Source organism: Coenobita brevimanus, chromosome 31 (assembly GCF_032717465.1).
Source record: "Coenobita brevimanus isolate Jiangsu-jjx chromosome 31, ASM3271746v2, whole genome shotgun sequence".
In the NCBI taxonomy this organism is placed as follows: Eukaryota; Metazoa; Arthropoda; class Malacostraca; order Decapoda; family Coenobitidae; genus Coenobita; species Coenobita brevimanus.
Genome location: NC_136984.1, coordinates 3,680,508 through 3,695,844, shown reverse-complemented (window position 1 = coordinate 3,695,844; position 15,337 = coordinate 3,680,508). Strand labels below are relative to the sequence as shown.

General features: G+C 43.6%; 1 protein-coding gene and 1 pseudogene across 1 annotated transcript in view; both read right to left on the bottom strand.

Annotated features, from left to right (window-relative positions):
* The window catches only part of LOC145395468 (DNA polymerase delta catalytic subunit-like), a 133,476-nt pseudogene that overhangs the window by 21,413 nt on the left and 96,726 nt on the right, over nucleotides 1-15,337 (bottom strand).
* The window catches only part of LOC145395448 (DNA polymerase delta catalytic subunit-like), an 18,535-nt gene continuing 4,440 nt past the window's right edge, over nucleotides 1,243-15,337 (bottom strand). The window contains exons 3-6 of the mRNA XM_080269052.1: nucleotides 15,070-15,272; nucleotides 10,733-10,892; nucleotides 1,636-1,737; nucleotides 1,243-1,317 (exon numbers count right to left, since the gene is read on the bottom strand). Coding sequence (XP_080125178.1) covers nucleotides 1,243-1,317; nucleotides 1,636-1,737; nucleotides 10,733-10,892; nucleotides 15,070-15,272 — 540 coding nt within the window. The remainder of the gene's footprint in view (nucleotides 1,318-1,635; nucleotides 1,738-10,732; nucleotides 10,893-15,069; nucleotides 15,273-15,337) is intronic.

Sequence of the window (15,337 nt, the reverse complement as noted above, 5' to 3'; positions counted from 1 at the left end):
GTATCTGGTCATGCTTTTGATTCTAATATGATGGATAATCGAAGGATTACTGTATATAAAGAAAGACGACTCATTTACCATCATCATCATCACCGCTTATTCCCAGCCCCACTTCCAGCACATGTTTCCCAGATAACAAAACTCCTCCACACACTCAAGAGACTCACTATCAAAATCAATCCCTTCAAGCCTGACAGTCTCCACATGTTGTCCCCGACAAACCACACAAAATCAGCATTACCTCGCAGTCTACCTCCAATACCACTACATCTCTTATGCACCCACTCATCACAAACACTGCATTACCTCGCAGTCTACCTCTAATACCATTACATCTCTTATGCACCCACTCATCATAAACACTGCATTACCTCGCAGTCTACCTCTAATACCATTGCAACTCTTATGCACCCACTCATCACAAACACTGCATTACCTCGCAGTCTACCTCTAATACCACTACATCTCTTAGGCATCCACTTATCACAAATACTGCATGATCTCACAGTCTGCTTCTAATACCACTACATCTCTTAAGCACACACTTATCCTATCATGCCTGACAATCTCCACATGCTCTCCCCGACACAATGCACACAGGAAATCAGCATAATCTCACAGTCTGCCTCTAATGCCACTACATCTCTTATGCACCCACTTACCAAAAACAAAGCTAACCTCTTTTTCCAAATGCAGAAAGAGAAAGAGAAGGCATTTACCATGATCATCATTATCACTCAAATCTCACGTTCCCACATAAGAATAAGGTAAAGTAGCTTCCAGAAAGCATCGTTAGAATATTTCCTTTTTTTTTTTTTTGGTCTGTATTTGGATGGGAGAGCTGCTTGGTTACTATCTATTGCAAGATACCATGATCTCTTAAGGGGTGACCACAAACAAATCTCCTCCATGTTGCCCTGTCCCTCAGCATTTCACTGTCCTCCCCCAACTGACACCCCCATCCCTGATATACCTCTCCACTCCATTCCTCCATCTCATCCTTGGTTACATGATATAATAATAATCATCCATCCATCCATCCATCATCCAATCCTGTGCTGCCCCATGAGGAACATAGGAGCCCTGGGCTAGCCAAGTTGGTCGTAACATTTAAGATGAGAGTGAATAATAATAATAATAATAATAATAATAATAATAATAACAAGAACAATAATAATAATAATAATAAATAACATCCTCACATATCAGTCCTCACCTCTGCATTGAATTTATATCCGTTTTCTACAGTATGGTGTATTTCTTCACCACCTCATCTTTGGTGAACGCAATCATTTCTCGGCCAAATGCTGTCACACTCTGGTAGGGGTAAGGTGGTGGTTATATTACAAACAAGTACAGGATGGGCACATGACAGTCACTTCATCATGATCACCATCAACATTTCGAATATTTACACCACCGCTATCATGACTATTCTCAATATTATTATTTTGAACATTTACACTACTTTCATCACTTTCACTATCATCATCATTTTGAACATTGACACTATTAATATCATCACTTCTCATTATCATCATCATCATCATCACCATTAACATCACTCATTTAGCAATACAACTGCCATCAGTAATTATAATCGACACCCTTCCTCTATGTACTAAAATGGCCTACCTGTGAGATCTCGAGGCAGGGGAGCTTTCCCACTCGTGAACCAGTAAACCCATACACAGAGTTGGCAGATTTTTTCAGGGCCAACTGTCGACCATCCAACACCTGCGAGAAATATAATAAATGTCAAAGTGAGGGCAGACTGCGAGTAAAAAATTTTATTTTCAATATAATAACAAATTGTGTGATTAAATATGTAAGCACTTGGGTCCATATTAAAACTGACATCACAAAGGTGTGAATGAGTCCTTGGTTCGTTTTTACTAGCTAATAGAGTAAACCCTCACTATAACAGGCCCTGCTATAGAAGATACTGGATTAAACAGACACGACAAAGCCCACTGAACTTCTGTCAGCTGTAACGAACAATCTCCATTAAATGGGGCACAATGGATGGCAATACATATGTTTCCTACCCATTTTTATTCCACACTGGCCTGAAATTGCCCTCTCCCCATCATGATTCCAGAACTGAAATAACAAATTACGCTGATACTCTTCTAGTCATTAAGATATGCTATGGCAAGGATGTGAAACAAGCTACAAAATGACAAAATTACAGGCCAGATAAGTGTAAAATGGGCAAACAATAATTTACATTTTTAGTACTAGAATATGTTACTGTACTCATGTATTTTCAAACATGTTACTTGGGGAAGATGCCATGTGCTGGAGTTGGGGCTGGAGCTAGCTCTGTGGGTAGGGTAAGGAGTGGTCAGAAAAAGTTCAAGAAGCTGTTGCCTCTCCTGACACTGAGAGAGATTTCACTCCGTGCTGTGGGAACTTTGTATGCGGTATGTGTTAGAAATGTAATGCAGTATGGTAGTGAGACGTTGACAGTAAAGGTTCAGGATATTTTTTTTTTTTTTTTTTTGAATAACAGAACGGAGGAAGGAAAAACAAATGGGGGAAAAAAAAAAATCCATACACCAGATTACTGGTGTCCTCTTTTCATAAAATATCTGTAACAGTTAGACTTGAACAGTTGTGGGTTGAAATTGGAGGAAAACAACTCTGGGGAAGCGAGTTCCAAAGAAATGCAGTTCGGGGAAGGAAAGAATTCTGATAGGCAGAAGTTCTGCAATATGGTTGAGTGACATTCCAGTCATGAGCGCTACCAGATGCCCGTGTAGCACGAGGGAAGGCATGGAGAGGTGGCACCATGGACGCAACTTCGTCTGAGCATTTGCCAAAAAAATATCTGTAAAATAATGCAAGGGAGGCAACATTCCTTCTTACTTGCAGGGGAGGTAGTTTATATGTAATGGCAGGGTTGTTAATGATTCTAACAGCTTTATTCTGAATTTTGTCTAATGCAACCTCTCCACAACCATTCCACAAGGGTGAGCAATATTCAAGCTGAGAGCGCACATGACTCTTATAAATTATAGCTAACTGCTCATCGGCGAAGATGAACAAAAATGACAATGATTAGGTGGATGTGTAGTGCGTCCTTGAATGCGAGGCCTGGAGGGGCTAAGTTTATAATGGAGGAGTTGACAGGAAGGATGTGACTGGAGTGCTAGTAGTAAAAGTAGTTGTTCCCTAGGCAGTCTGGCCGAACAGTCCCGAGTCCCTAAGGAAGACCAAGGCAGGGACGGGGGTTTCCCACAGAGCTCTCAAGGAGTGTATGTTGTGTTGTTGGTGCAGGCAATTGTATGCACTGCAGTCTTCCATAATATGCTTAGTAGTATGGGGTGCTGTGTTGCATCCTGGACAGGCGTCAGCAGTGGAGTCATTTAGCCTCTTCAGATAACTCAAGAGGGGTGGATGATCACATTTCAGCCTGGCCAAGTGAACCCTGTCCTCACGAGAGAGGTAGGATTCATATGGGTGAATATCAGGAGGCCATGCATGCAACTGTGTGTAGTGTTTATGTGACTGAATGGAGCAACCAGTGATTTGAGCATGTTATATGCTTCTGGAAGCTAGTTTGAGGCAGGCAAGGGGGGACAGATGACAGTATTTGTCAACTGTGCTGGGTGTTGTTTTAATGTTCCTTGGTGTGTGTGTGAATGTGCTGCCATGTAGTGTAGTGGATGGTGTGGGTTTGTGGAGACTGCAGCAAGTATTTGTGTGCCTCTCATGTCTAGATGATCTTTGACCTTGAGGACTTTGATTTCTCGGTGTAGGTGGTCTGTGGGTGTAGTAGCTGTGCAGTTTGTGACTATTTTTTAGGGTCTTATTCTGTATGATCTGTAGAGTGTTGTAGTGTGTTTTAGTGAGATTAGAAGCCCACGCAGGGCTTGCATAACTGGTCACTGAACGTATGTATTGTTTGTATACTGTGGTGGTGGTTTCTCTGTTGTGTCCAAATGTTGTATGGACAAGTGACCTTAGGGTGATAAGTCTTGGTGTTATTTATTTATTTTTTTGAATGTTTGTGATGTGTTGTTTAAATGACAAAGATGTATTGTATGTTACACCAAGGATTTTGTGTGGGGAGAGGTAGGGAGTGTTGTTTATGGCGAGATATGGAATGTGTCTGAGTTCTGCTGGCCAGTTTGTGAGAAGGGTCACTGCAGATTTGGCTGGGGATATTGTGAGTCTGTTTGTGGTGAACTGTTCAAGTAGTGTGTTGAGGAATTTTGGAGAATGTGTGTGGCTGTGTTTGCGTTTTGGTATGTATATGTAAGTGTTATGTCATCTGTGTAGGAAGCTATGTGTATCTGTGGTGTGTGGGGTGAAGGTATGTCGTGCATGGATTGGTTTAAGAGTGTAGCGGACAAAACAGATCCTTGAGGGACGCTGTTTGTGAGGTTTCTGATATTCGATGACTGACCGGCAAATGTTACTTGTGCACATCTGCCATGCTAAATAGTTTGCTTGCCATTGTGCATGTTTGTGTTAAATATTTTGTTTGTGAGGTTGTGGCAGGGATGGCATCAAAAGCTTTGCTAATGTCTTTTGCGACTAGGGGTATTCTGTGTTGTGGCCCAGCTGAATTGATGCCATCAAAAACTCCGTGTAAGGTCTGTACAAAAAGTGTTTGTGGAGTGTAGTGGCCTAAAACAATATTGTGAGGGGGCTAAAGAGATGTAAAGTGTATCTAATTACAATACCAGCTGTTCAATGATTTTGGAGGAGATGCAGAGGAGTATGATGGGGTGGTATGAGGAACGTAGCATGGGATCTTTGTTGGGTTTGGAGATAATGATAGTGCCATGCTTCCAGATGTTAGGTATTATGTTGTGTGGGTAGCTGTAGTTTGATATGTTGGTGTGTGCTTTTATGCCTTGTGGTCCAAGGTGTTTAAGGAGTATGTTGCTTATGTTGTCTGGGCCACAGGCAGATGAGTGCTTAAGGTTGTTAATGATGTGGTCCATCTGTTTGTAAGTGAAAGGTGCGAAGTCTGGTTCTGTGGGGAACTGTCTCTTGCATCAGATGAAACATCGGTTGTCGTGATGGGAGTTTAGGTGGCTGACGTGTGAAAAGTGATTGATGAGAGTGTTTGCTTATTGTTTATTGGAGGGTGTGGTGTCTGTTGTTGTGATGGCAGTGTGTGATTGTATAGTATTGCTGCTGGAGAATGTGACGCTGTTTTGTGTTTTGTAGAATTTGCTGGTGTTTGTTTTGTGATGAAGTGTTTGGAGATAATTATTCCAATTTAGTGTTTGGTGCTCTGACACTTTAATGTTTATTTGAATGTTGAGTTCTTATATTCGTTGTACGGTGTCTTGTGTATGGAGTGTTGGGGAATGTTGTAGTGTGTTGTGTTGACTGATGAGACCTTGAATTTCTGGTGTGAAGTTGGGGTTGTGTCTCCTTCTGTTGCCTGTAGGGATGTGTCTTTTGTCTATTTTGAATAACTGTACTGAAAGTGTGCATAGCTGTGTTGATGTTTGTGATGAGTGTACTGTTTAATGTTTCAAAGTGTTGTTCTGTTTCAGTTGTGAAGGCCTCCCAGTTGGCTCTTATAATTACTGCAATGTATCTGTGTCTGAGGCCCACTGGGATGATTCTGGTTTTGGTAGTGATGATGATTGGGAGATGGTTATAGTCAAGTGTTTTGACCACTCTCCAGGACGTTGTGGGGGCGAGGTTTAGGGAGCAAAAGGTGATGTCTGTGACTGATGGAAGGAAGAGGGCTTGGTGTAGGATATGGGTATGTTGATGGAGATGGCTGAGGATGAAAAGATTATCTGTTTGGGACTGTAGTACCATCCCTCTCCGTGTCAGTGTTGTTGACATGCCAGGCACACTTTGGCGTTGAAATCACCACCCAGGATGATGTTGGGTATGTTAGTGATGTGATGTATTTGAAGAAAGTAATTGTTTGGTACTGTGGGGGATGATTGGGGGGGGGGGAATGTATGTATCGACAATTGTTATGCATAATTTGTTACAAGTGTTCTTTCAATTGATTGTATTTCTGTTGTGTCATGTGAGGGGAGAAGTGATGCTGCGTGTGCATTAGTATCTGAAAGTTGATGGATTGGTGTAACAGGGTGATGAGTCCACCACCACTGCTGTCGGCCTGATCTTGTCTGATGGTGGTGAAATTATGAATTGTAGGTGTTTTTTTTTGTGTGTGTGTTCTGCATTGTTGTGTTTCTTGTAAAATGGCAATGTGTATGTTTTATTGTTTGATGAATTGTGTGTTTTTGTTTTTTTGGTGTTTATGCCTTCTATGTTTAACTGAAGAATGTTAATGTTGTGTGTATGATGTCTATTAGGTGCTTCAGCACTGGGGAGAGGTGGGGGTGTGAGTGGAGAGGAAGGGGTAGGAGAAGGTTGTGACAGAGGTAAGGGTTGGGGGGAATTAGATTGGGGTGGAATGGGAGGAGTGTAGTACTGTTATGATGATGAGGGGTAGACTGAGATGGTTTGAGCATGTGGAAAGGATGGGGGATGACAACTGGGTGCAAAAACTGAGAGGTGTTAACACTGGGGCTAGGGTTGCAAGAGGTAAATCGAAAAAGACCTGAGACGAAGTTGGGACAAAAGTCACGGAAGGTGACCTCAGAGATAAGGGACTGAATAAGGAAGCTGCCAGAGATCGAGCAGCGTGGGGAACAGCCACTGGGTGACCAAGGCCAATGAATGCAAGCATGTTGGAACCTTAATAAACAATACACAAATGAAACAAATGTGCTTGAAATCCCAACCGGAAGGGGAAGAGGGGCCACAGATATAACTGACTATCAGATTTATCGGATCTGGTTTTTCCCCAGTTAATTCAATATAGTCAGGGTCTACTGCAATTACTGATGTATGGAATTCAGAATACATCTGACCTTCATGTATCATTACTGACTCCACTCAGTAATGTGGGATCCAGGCTGGTTACTTCTAACAACTAAATGTGGTCCATTAAAAAAAAAAAAATAGAAACTATAGTCATTCTTAATAAAAAATTAATCTACCTATCTGTCTACCTATAGCCTGACACCTTAACCCGCCATGTCCCGTTGACGTATATTTACATCCGAACGTTTTGTCACTGTGAGTCCCGATGACATATAAACGCGACGCAATTGCAAGGTCTGTCCTTTGCACATTTTCAAATTTTGCGCATGATTTTTGGTACTTATACACGGGACACCTTCCTTTACAAGATGCCAGGCAGGGACAGTGCATTTCTTACTATTACCTCCCCACCCAGCACGCCATTGTCTTGGCAATTCACCTGTTACCAGTGACATGGCCAGTAAAGACATGTCATGCCACGGTACGAAATTCAAGGCCAGAGTGATTCCCAAATCGATGAGAATGTGGAGGACAAAGTTGACATAGCATTAGAGGAAGAAACAGTCAGAAATGATGATCAGGTAATGTCACCAAAAAAGGTCAGGTATGTTGATGTGTTTGGTGAGTGAAAAAATGCTTATATTGCCTATATTACTGTGTGAAACCAATATACTCTCATACTACATATAAATTCGTACCAAATAAATAAATAAATACCGTTTATGAGTGGTGTGGAATAGTTACCCTCCCATAGAACTCGTTTTCTTTGGAGCCAGCCTGATAGAAAACCCAATAAGGTAAGGGGTACTGCTACATGGATTCAGTATTTTAAACCTCAGGTGAGCGATTTCTCTATGAATTTTCGATGTTTCTCACCAAAAGCGGAGGTTTGAGCTCAGATTTTTTTTTTTCCAAACTTGGTCGGGATTGGGGGGAGTCAGTGGAGGAAAATCAGTCGGGACAGGGAGGGTTAATCCTGTGAAGGGTGGCCACAAACAAATCGCCTCAATGTCACCCTGTCCTCTAGCATTTTGCTGCCCTCCCCTCAGCTCATCCCTTTCTCACAAACAAACAATTCAAAGCACTTTAGTACATAGAGTCGTGATCATAAATAATCACGTATACTCCTGTACTCCATGCCCCAGGCTTGCTCCTTTATGCATGGCAATCACACTGGTGTAAGAGGGGCTGAGAGGGAGGGGCCAGAGAAGGAAAAGTGGTTGGGGAGACGAATCATGTTGCTGGGGTGGAGTGATGGACGGAAAGGAGGATAGGTAGGGGAAGAAGAATGAAATGCGAAGTGGCTAGTGGCCACATATTTTGTCTATTTTCCTTCATTCAGAGCATAATATAAAGGAGTTAATATTGGGGAGATAATGCTGCATTACACCTTGTATAATGGCGTCAGATAACAAGCTTTCGATAGATGGTGATATCAAGGGCTGGCTCATGTGAGATATAACAGATCAAATATTAGTGCAGAGGCTACGAAATTGTGTAGGACCAGACTGTCAATGTGTGGAAGCCAGAGAACGAGAGGACAAGGGCCCGCCTCCTCCAGAACACCAAGGAAGAATGGGAGCTGTTCAAGTGAAACCAGCAAACTATCAAAAACATTGTTTCCTCGGTCATGCGAACAATTGCAAGAAGATATTGAGGCAGGAGGCCACTGGACCACTTACTAAGGCTTTCCTGGTTGCTTTGGCTTGACCAATGTCGGGAAACATTGACATATATATATTTTTGGGGTTTGGGTAGGATTTGTTTCTTATTTCTTCTAACAGATTATGAGAAATACCGTTATTATATCCACCCAGGCGCAAAAAACATCAAATTTATTTACCTTTTATGCACAATTATTTTAAATAACCTTTTCATATAGAGATGCCATAAAATAGCTGACATGATGGTGACTGCACAGAGGGAGTGTATACCAAGAGGATGATCATATTTACTGTGGACACAGCCATGTCAAAGGCTGCAAATGGTATTTATTCCAAACACTGATTACATATAACTATAGAGGACATTTCTTACACAAACATTACGGAAGTCAAAGCCATCCAGATTCTATTCTGCATCCGAAGTCAAGATACACGGATAAACACAAATATCTGGCTCTGCACTAATGTTTGATCTGTTACGTCAGTATATTTCTCTCACGAGCCAGCCCTTGACAGCAGCACTTTGAAGCATGTTATCTGACCCAGCTGTACAAGGTGTAATGCAGCATTATCTAAGGAATATTAACTCCCTTATATCATGCCCTGAATAGACAAATTATGTGCCACCACTTCGCATTTCATTCTCACTCCCCTGCCTAACCTCCCTCCCCTCCCTCACCCCACCCCAGCACCATCACTCATCCCCCCACCCACCTTTCCTTCTCTCTCTCTGGCCCCTCCCTCTCAGCCCCTCTTACTCCAGTATGTCTTGCCGCGCATGAAGGAGCCAGCCTGAGGCACAGGGTACAGGAGGATAGGTGATTATTTATGACCACGGATGTACATAAACTACTGGTATTACACTTTGGTACTGCAGTACTGTAAAAAAAAAAAGTCAAGCGAGCAGTGGCCATGGGAAGGCTAGTGTGTGTGTTACAGAAAATGGAGAAGATTTATACTGTCATTAGTCCAAAGTAAGACATATTCTGCTCAACCTAAGCAGTGTGAGCAGGGGGGAGGCCAGCTAAATGGCTGGGGACAAGGAGGCATAGAGGCAATTTGTTTGTGGCCATCCCTTACAGGACTAAGGCGTCTGACAATAAACAGATAAACTGATAGGTCGATAATTCCATCCATCTACTCCAGTGTTGCCCCATGAGGAGCACAGAAGCCCTGGGCTATGCAAGCTGGTCCTGACATTTAAGATGAGATGACCACCTCACCCATCCCTGAGTGGCATTACGTGAGCAATAAACACCAACCAACCCTTGGATATAAACCTGCACAGGCTCAATCCGACTGGAGCGCCTTAACTCCCCACTAAACTACCAGGTGCCATAATTTGGTTATGTAGTTACCACCCAGTATAGTAAATGGTTTCCTGATGTACAGGACCCCATTTAGCTTGTCACTCAGTGCAGAGTCGACCATAGACAGAAGGAAAAAGGAAAGAATGAGGGAATGCAAAACAGAAGAGAAGGGATGGAAAGAAGGAAGGAAGAGAGGAAAGGGCAGACACCCGAGAGCAGCACTACATCGAGTGAGTAGAGGGAAAAAAAATCTATGGATTCACTTTGGCATTAAAGAGAGAGAGAGAGAGAGAGAGAGAGAGAGAGAGAGAGAGAGAGAGAGAGACAGACAGACAGACAGACAGACAGAGACAGAGACAGAGAGAGACAGAGAGGTATAATAATGAGTGACTTGGAGATGCACAAACAGACAGATGCACAAACAGACAGACAGACAGATTCACAGACAGACAGACAGAGACAGAGACAGAGAGAGACAGAGAGGTATAATAATGAGTGACTTGGAGATGCACAAACAGACAGATGCACAAACAGACAGACAGACAGATTCACAGACAGACAGACAATCAGATGCACAAACAGACAGACAGATGCACAAACAGACAGACAATCAGATGCACAAACAGACAGACAATCAGATGCACAAACAGACAGACAGATGCACAAACAGACAGACAATCAGATGCACAAACAGACAGACAATCAGATGCACAAACAGACAGACAATCAGATGCACAGACGGACACACACACACACACATACAAAAACAGACACAGATACACAGAGATGGATGCACAGACAGACAGAAACACACACACGAACAGACGGAAATAGATACACAAACAGACATACAGAAGATGCACAAACAGACAGACAGACAGATGCACAGACAGACAGGCAGACACACAAACAGAGGCAAATAATGAGTGTTCTTACTTTCTGTCTAAATGGATCTGTTTCGTTCTTGAGGTCTGCCTTTGCCTTCTTCCGAGCAGCAAGGAGAGACTCAAGGATATCAGGCAGCAGACCGTTACGTTGTGACGCCTTGACGAAGTAATTCCCAGATGGCGTCTGAATGTAGTCCCCTTCACCAAGTCTGTGGGAAGGGAGGGAAGGAGGGAATATCTTAAGCCAGTCCATCCCACAGTGGTAAATACCGTAACTGGGATGTCTGAAGCTACTCAAGCCAACAGAGGTAGATAACTGGGATATACTAAGCCATTCCATCCCACACAGGTATGTAACTGGGACATACTAAGTCAACCCAGCCAGTAAATACCTGGGTTTGGTTAATGAAGCCCAGGATCAAGGAATAAGTACAATGACAAATGACTATGAAGTGGTCTAACATACAATGGCATCTCTCTATTCATCTTTGTAAGTGATGTTCAGTTTTACACACTCTCACTCTAGTTCCTGAGCCTTCTGTGAGCCCTGTCCCCTGTCACTTCGTTGCTCTCCCCCCAACTTACACCCCCTCTCTCAATATACTTGTACCCCTCTACTCCATCTCTCCTTCTCATCCTCGGCCTTTCCCTCCCTCTCCCCCCCCTCCACCTCACTCACATATACAGTACTCTCCTAGTTAGTCTCTTACTCTCCATCCTCTCCACCTAGCCAAACCACCTCAATGTATTTCTCTGAATGCTTTCACTCACATCCACACCACAATGCTCCTTCACTTCCTCCATTCTCAGTCTGTCTCTCCATGCAACTTCCCATGCACCTCACTCACATACACTCTGCTAATTAGTCTCTCATTTTCCATCCTCTCCACATGGCCAAACAACCTCATTGTACTTTCCTAACGCTTTCTACCATATCCACATCCACACCACAATGCTTCTTCACTTCCTCGTTTGTCAGTCTGTCCCTCTATGTAAGTTCCAATGCTTCTCATACACATTCACCCTCCTAGTTAGTCTTTCACTTTCTATGCTCTGCATATGACCACACCACCTCAATGTATTTTTCCAAACGCTTTCTATCACATCCACATCCACACCACAATGCTCCTTCGCTTCCTCATTTCAGTCTGTCTCTTCATGTATGGTAACCCCATATGCACCTCACTCACATACTATCTATCTATAGCCCGACGCCCTAATCCCGCAAAGGGTGGCCGCAGACAAAACGCTCCAAGTCGCTCTGTCACCCACCATTTGACTGCCCTCCCCCCAACTCACCCCCCCTCCCTCATATACCTCTCAACTCCCTCCCTCCACCTCATCCTCGGACTACCCCTCCCTCTCCCTCCCTCCACCTCACCTACATACACCCTCTTAGTCAGTCCTTCATTCTCCATTTTCTCCACATGTCCAAACCACCTCAGTGTATTTCTCCAGCTCTTCTCAACCACATCCACATCCACCCCGCAACGTTCCTTCAGTTCTTCATTCGTCAACCTGTCCCTCCACGTCACTCCACATGCTCCCCTCAAGTAACTCATTTCCACTGCTCCCACTCTTGACTTGTTCCCCTCTTGCAAGGTCCACGCCTCGCTTCCATACGTCAGGGTAGGGATCACAATACTATCATGCAGTGACATCCTAACTTCCATACTCACCTCCCTATTTCTCATCACTGCTTTCAGTGAACCAACAACTTTCCTTCCCTGCTGTACCCTTTCACGCACTTCATCCCCCAAAGTTCCATCCTTACTCATCACACTACCCAAGTTCTTGAATGAACTCACATTCTCCCTATCCTCACCATCCAACCTCACTGTACATCCTGTGACTTCATTCCTCTTAAACACCATAACTTTACTTTTGTTTACATTTACTTTCAGAGTCCTCTTCCTACACACTGTCCCAAACTCATTCACCAAACCTTGCAACTCCCATTATCTTCACTCAGGAATACTGTATCATTAGCAAACAGCAACACCGGAGTCTTCCAAATCTCACCCTCATTCATTAGAGCCACCCCCACATCCACTGCCCTACCTTGCACCTCCTTTACAACGCCATCCATGTATATATTAAACAGCCATGGGGACATCACAAAACCCTGTTTCAGTCCCACATTAAGATCAAAGAACTCACTCAGCTCACCATCCACTCGCACGGTAGCCCTAGCTCCTTCGTACATGCTCTTCACAGCATTCAACAATTTCCCCTCCACTCCATATATTCTTAATACCTTCCACATACCTTGCCTATCTATTCTGTCATAAGCTTTCTCCAAGTCCATGAAGGCAGCATACACTTTCTTTCCCTTCTCTAGATACTTCTCCACTAAACATCTTAGAACAAATATCTGATCTACACACCCTTTTCCCTTCCTAAATCCCCCTTGTTCTTCTCCACTTCTAGCTCCTCTGTTATATGCCTAACCCCTAGACATTCTATCAATGAGTATTCTACTGCATATATTTTTCCAGTCACACTAAGATGGCAAATACCCCTATGATTACCACATACTCTCTCTCTCCCCCTTTTCCTTTTGTATAAAGGAACAATTATACCTGATTTCCAGTCCTCTGGAGACCCTTCCCCTCTTCCCAAGCCAAGCTACCACAACTTCCATATCCACGCCACAACAATCTCACCTTTAACCATACCCTCAGCATTTCACCAACACACTGCCATCAAAATACCTGGAGCCTATCCCATCTTGATCTTCTTCATTGCTTCCACACTAGCTTTTGCACTTGCTGATCTCTTCCCTCCCTCCTCTCATCTCTTCTTTTCCCAGCCATTCCCCAACCACTTATTCCTCGCACTGCTTTGTCACTCTCTACATTCAACAAATCCTCAAAGTGCTCCTTCCATCTCCTCAATTTCTCTCTCTCTTTCTCCACCAACTGTAAAATATTATTCCTATCTTTCACTCCCTACTATTTCCCCTTTCACACTGCCTTACTTTCTCTACATCCTTCCAAAACAATTTCTTACTCTCACTCCATTTCACACTCAGATTCATCCCAAACTATTCATCCACTTTCTTCTTACTCTCCTTCACCAGTGCTTTCACCTCCCTTCTCCTGCTCCACATATACCTCTCTCTTCTCTCTCTCATCTTCTCCCCTACCTATACTTCAAGTAACTATTCGCTATATGCCTTCTTCTTTTGTTCCACAGCTCGTTTCACCTCGTCATTCCACCATACTGTCCCTTGCACACCCCTGCATCTCCTCACTCCACAAACCACCTCACACGCTGGCCTACCTCTTCCTTGTATATCTTACATACGTCTTCCACCCCTTCCATCTGCTCTAGCTCATACCTTCCCAATATTTCTTCCACTATGCTCTTATACTCTGCCATTTTTCTCACTATCTTTTGCAAATTCTCCACTCTTCTCACAGGAGCTGTTTACTCTGTCTTCCACTTCGTCTTTCTACAACATTTTCTTTGCAGTTTTAGCTTGGCCATCACTAAGTGATGGTCCAAGACTCCATTCCCCTCCTCTCCACACTCTTGCATCCAACACTTGTCTTCTCATTCGCTCTGTCCACACACACGTAGTCTATCATTGCCTTTCGTTCCAACAAGTTCACCATCTATCCTCCTCATTACTCTCCATGTATACCTGTGGATCATCTTATGCCCAAAGAAAGTAGGTGTTGGCTATTGCCAACCCCCTACCAGCACAGATGTCCACCAAAGCACTACCATACGCTCCTAGTTAATCTCCTCACTCCCCATCCTCTCCACGCTTATGGCCAAACCAAGTCAGTGTATCTTCTCCTAACGCTTTCTATCACATCACACTTGCACATCACAAAGCTCCTTCACTTACTCATTTGTCAATCTGCCTCTACATGTAACTCCACATGCACCTTACTCACATTTTGTACACTCTCCAAGATTAATCTCCCACTCTCCATCCTCTCCACATGGCCAAAGCCAATTCAACGCGCGTATTTCTCCTAACACTATCTATCACATCCACGTGCACACCCACAAGGCTCTTTCACTTACTCATTTGTCAGTCTGCCTCTCCATATGTAACTCCACACGCACCTCACTCACATACACACTCCTAGTTGGTCTCTTACTCTCTATCCTCTCTACATGGCCAAACCACCTCATTGTATTTCTATCACATCCACACCACTAACAAACAGTAGCATATTCTCATCCCAGCTCCTGTGCCTGGTGTGGCTCAGGAAACAGTGTGGTGAAACATAAATCCTCACCCAACCTAACATGTCTCTATAATCACTCTTCCTACTAAAAACAAGTCAACATACACTAACTTTAGTTCCTGCATGTCACTGTAATCACTCTTACTACTAACAAACGTCAACATATCCTCACCCTAACTCCTGTGCCTTGTGTGGTCCAGGAAGCAGTGTGGTGTAACATAGGTTGTGTGCGATCATAATGCTGGGGTACAGGGAAGAGAAGTCCAGTGTGGCGATGGGCAGATCATAGTGGCCCTTCACAGGCTCTAACACAGTGGCACCATCGTATTCGTCCTCACTATCATCCTTGTGTACTGGCAGAACCAAGTCTTGCTTTACTGCCTGGTGAATGGGGAATGGATGCTATGATAATTAGTTTCATGTGGAGAGGATGGAGAGTGAGAGAC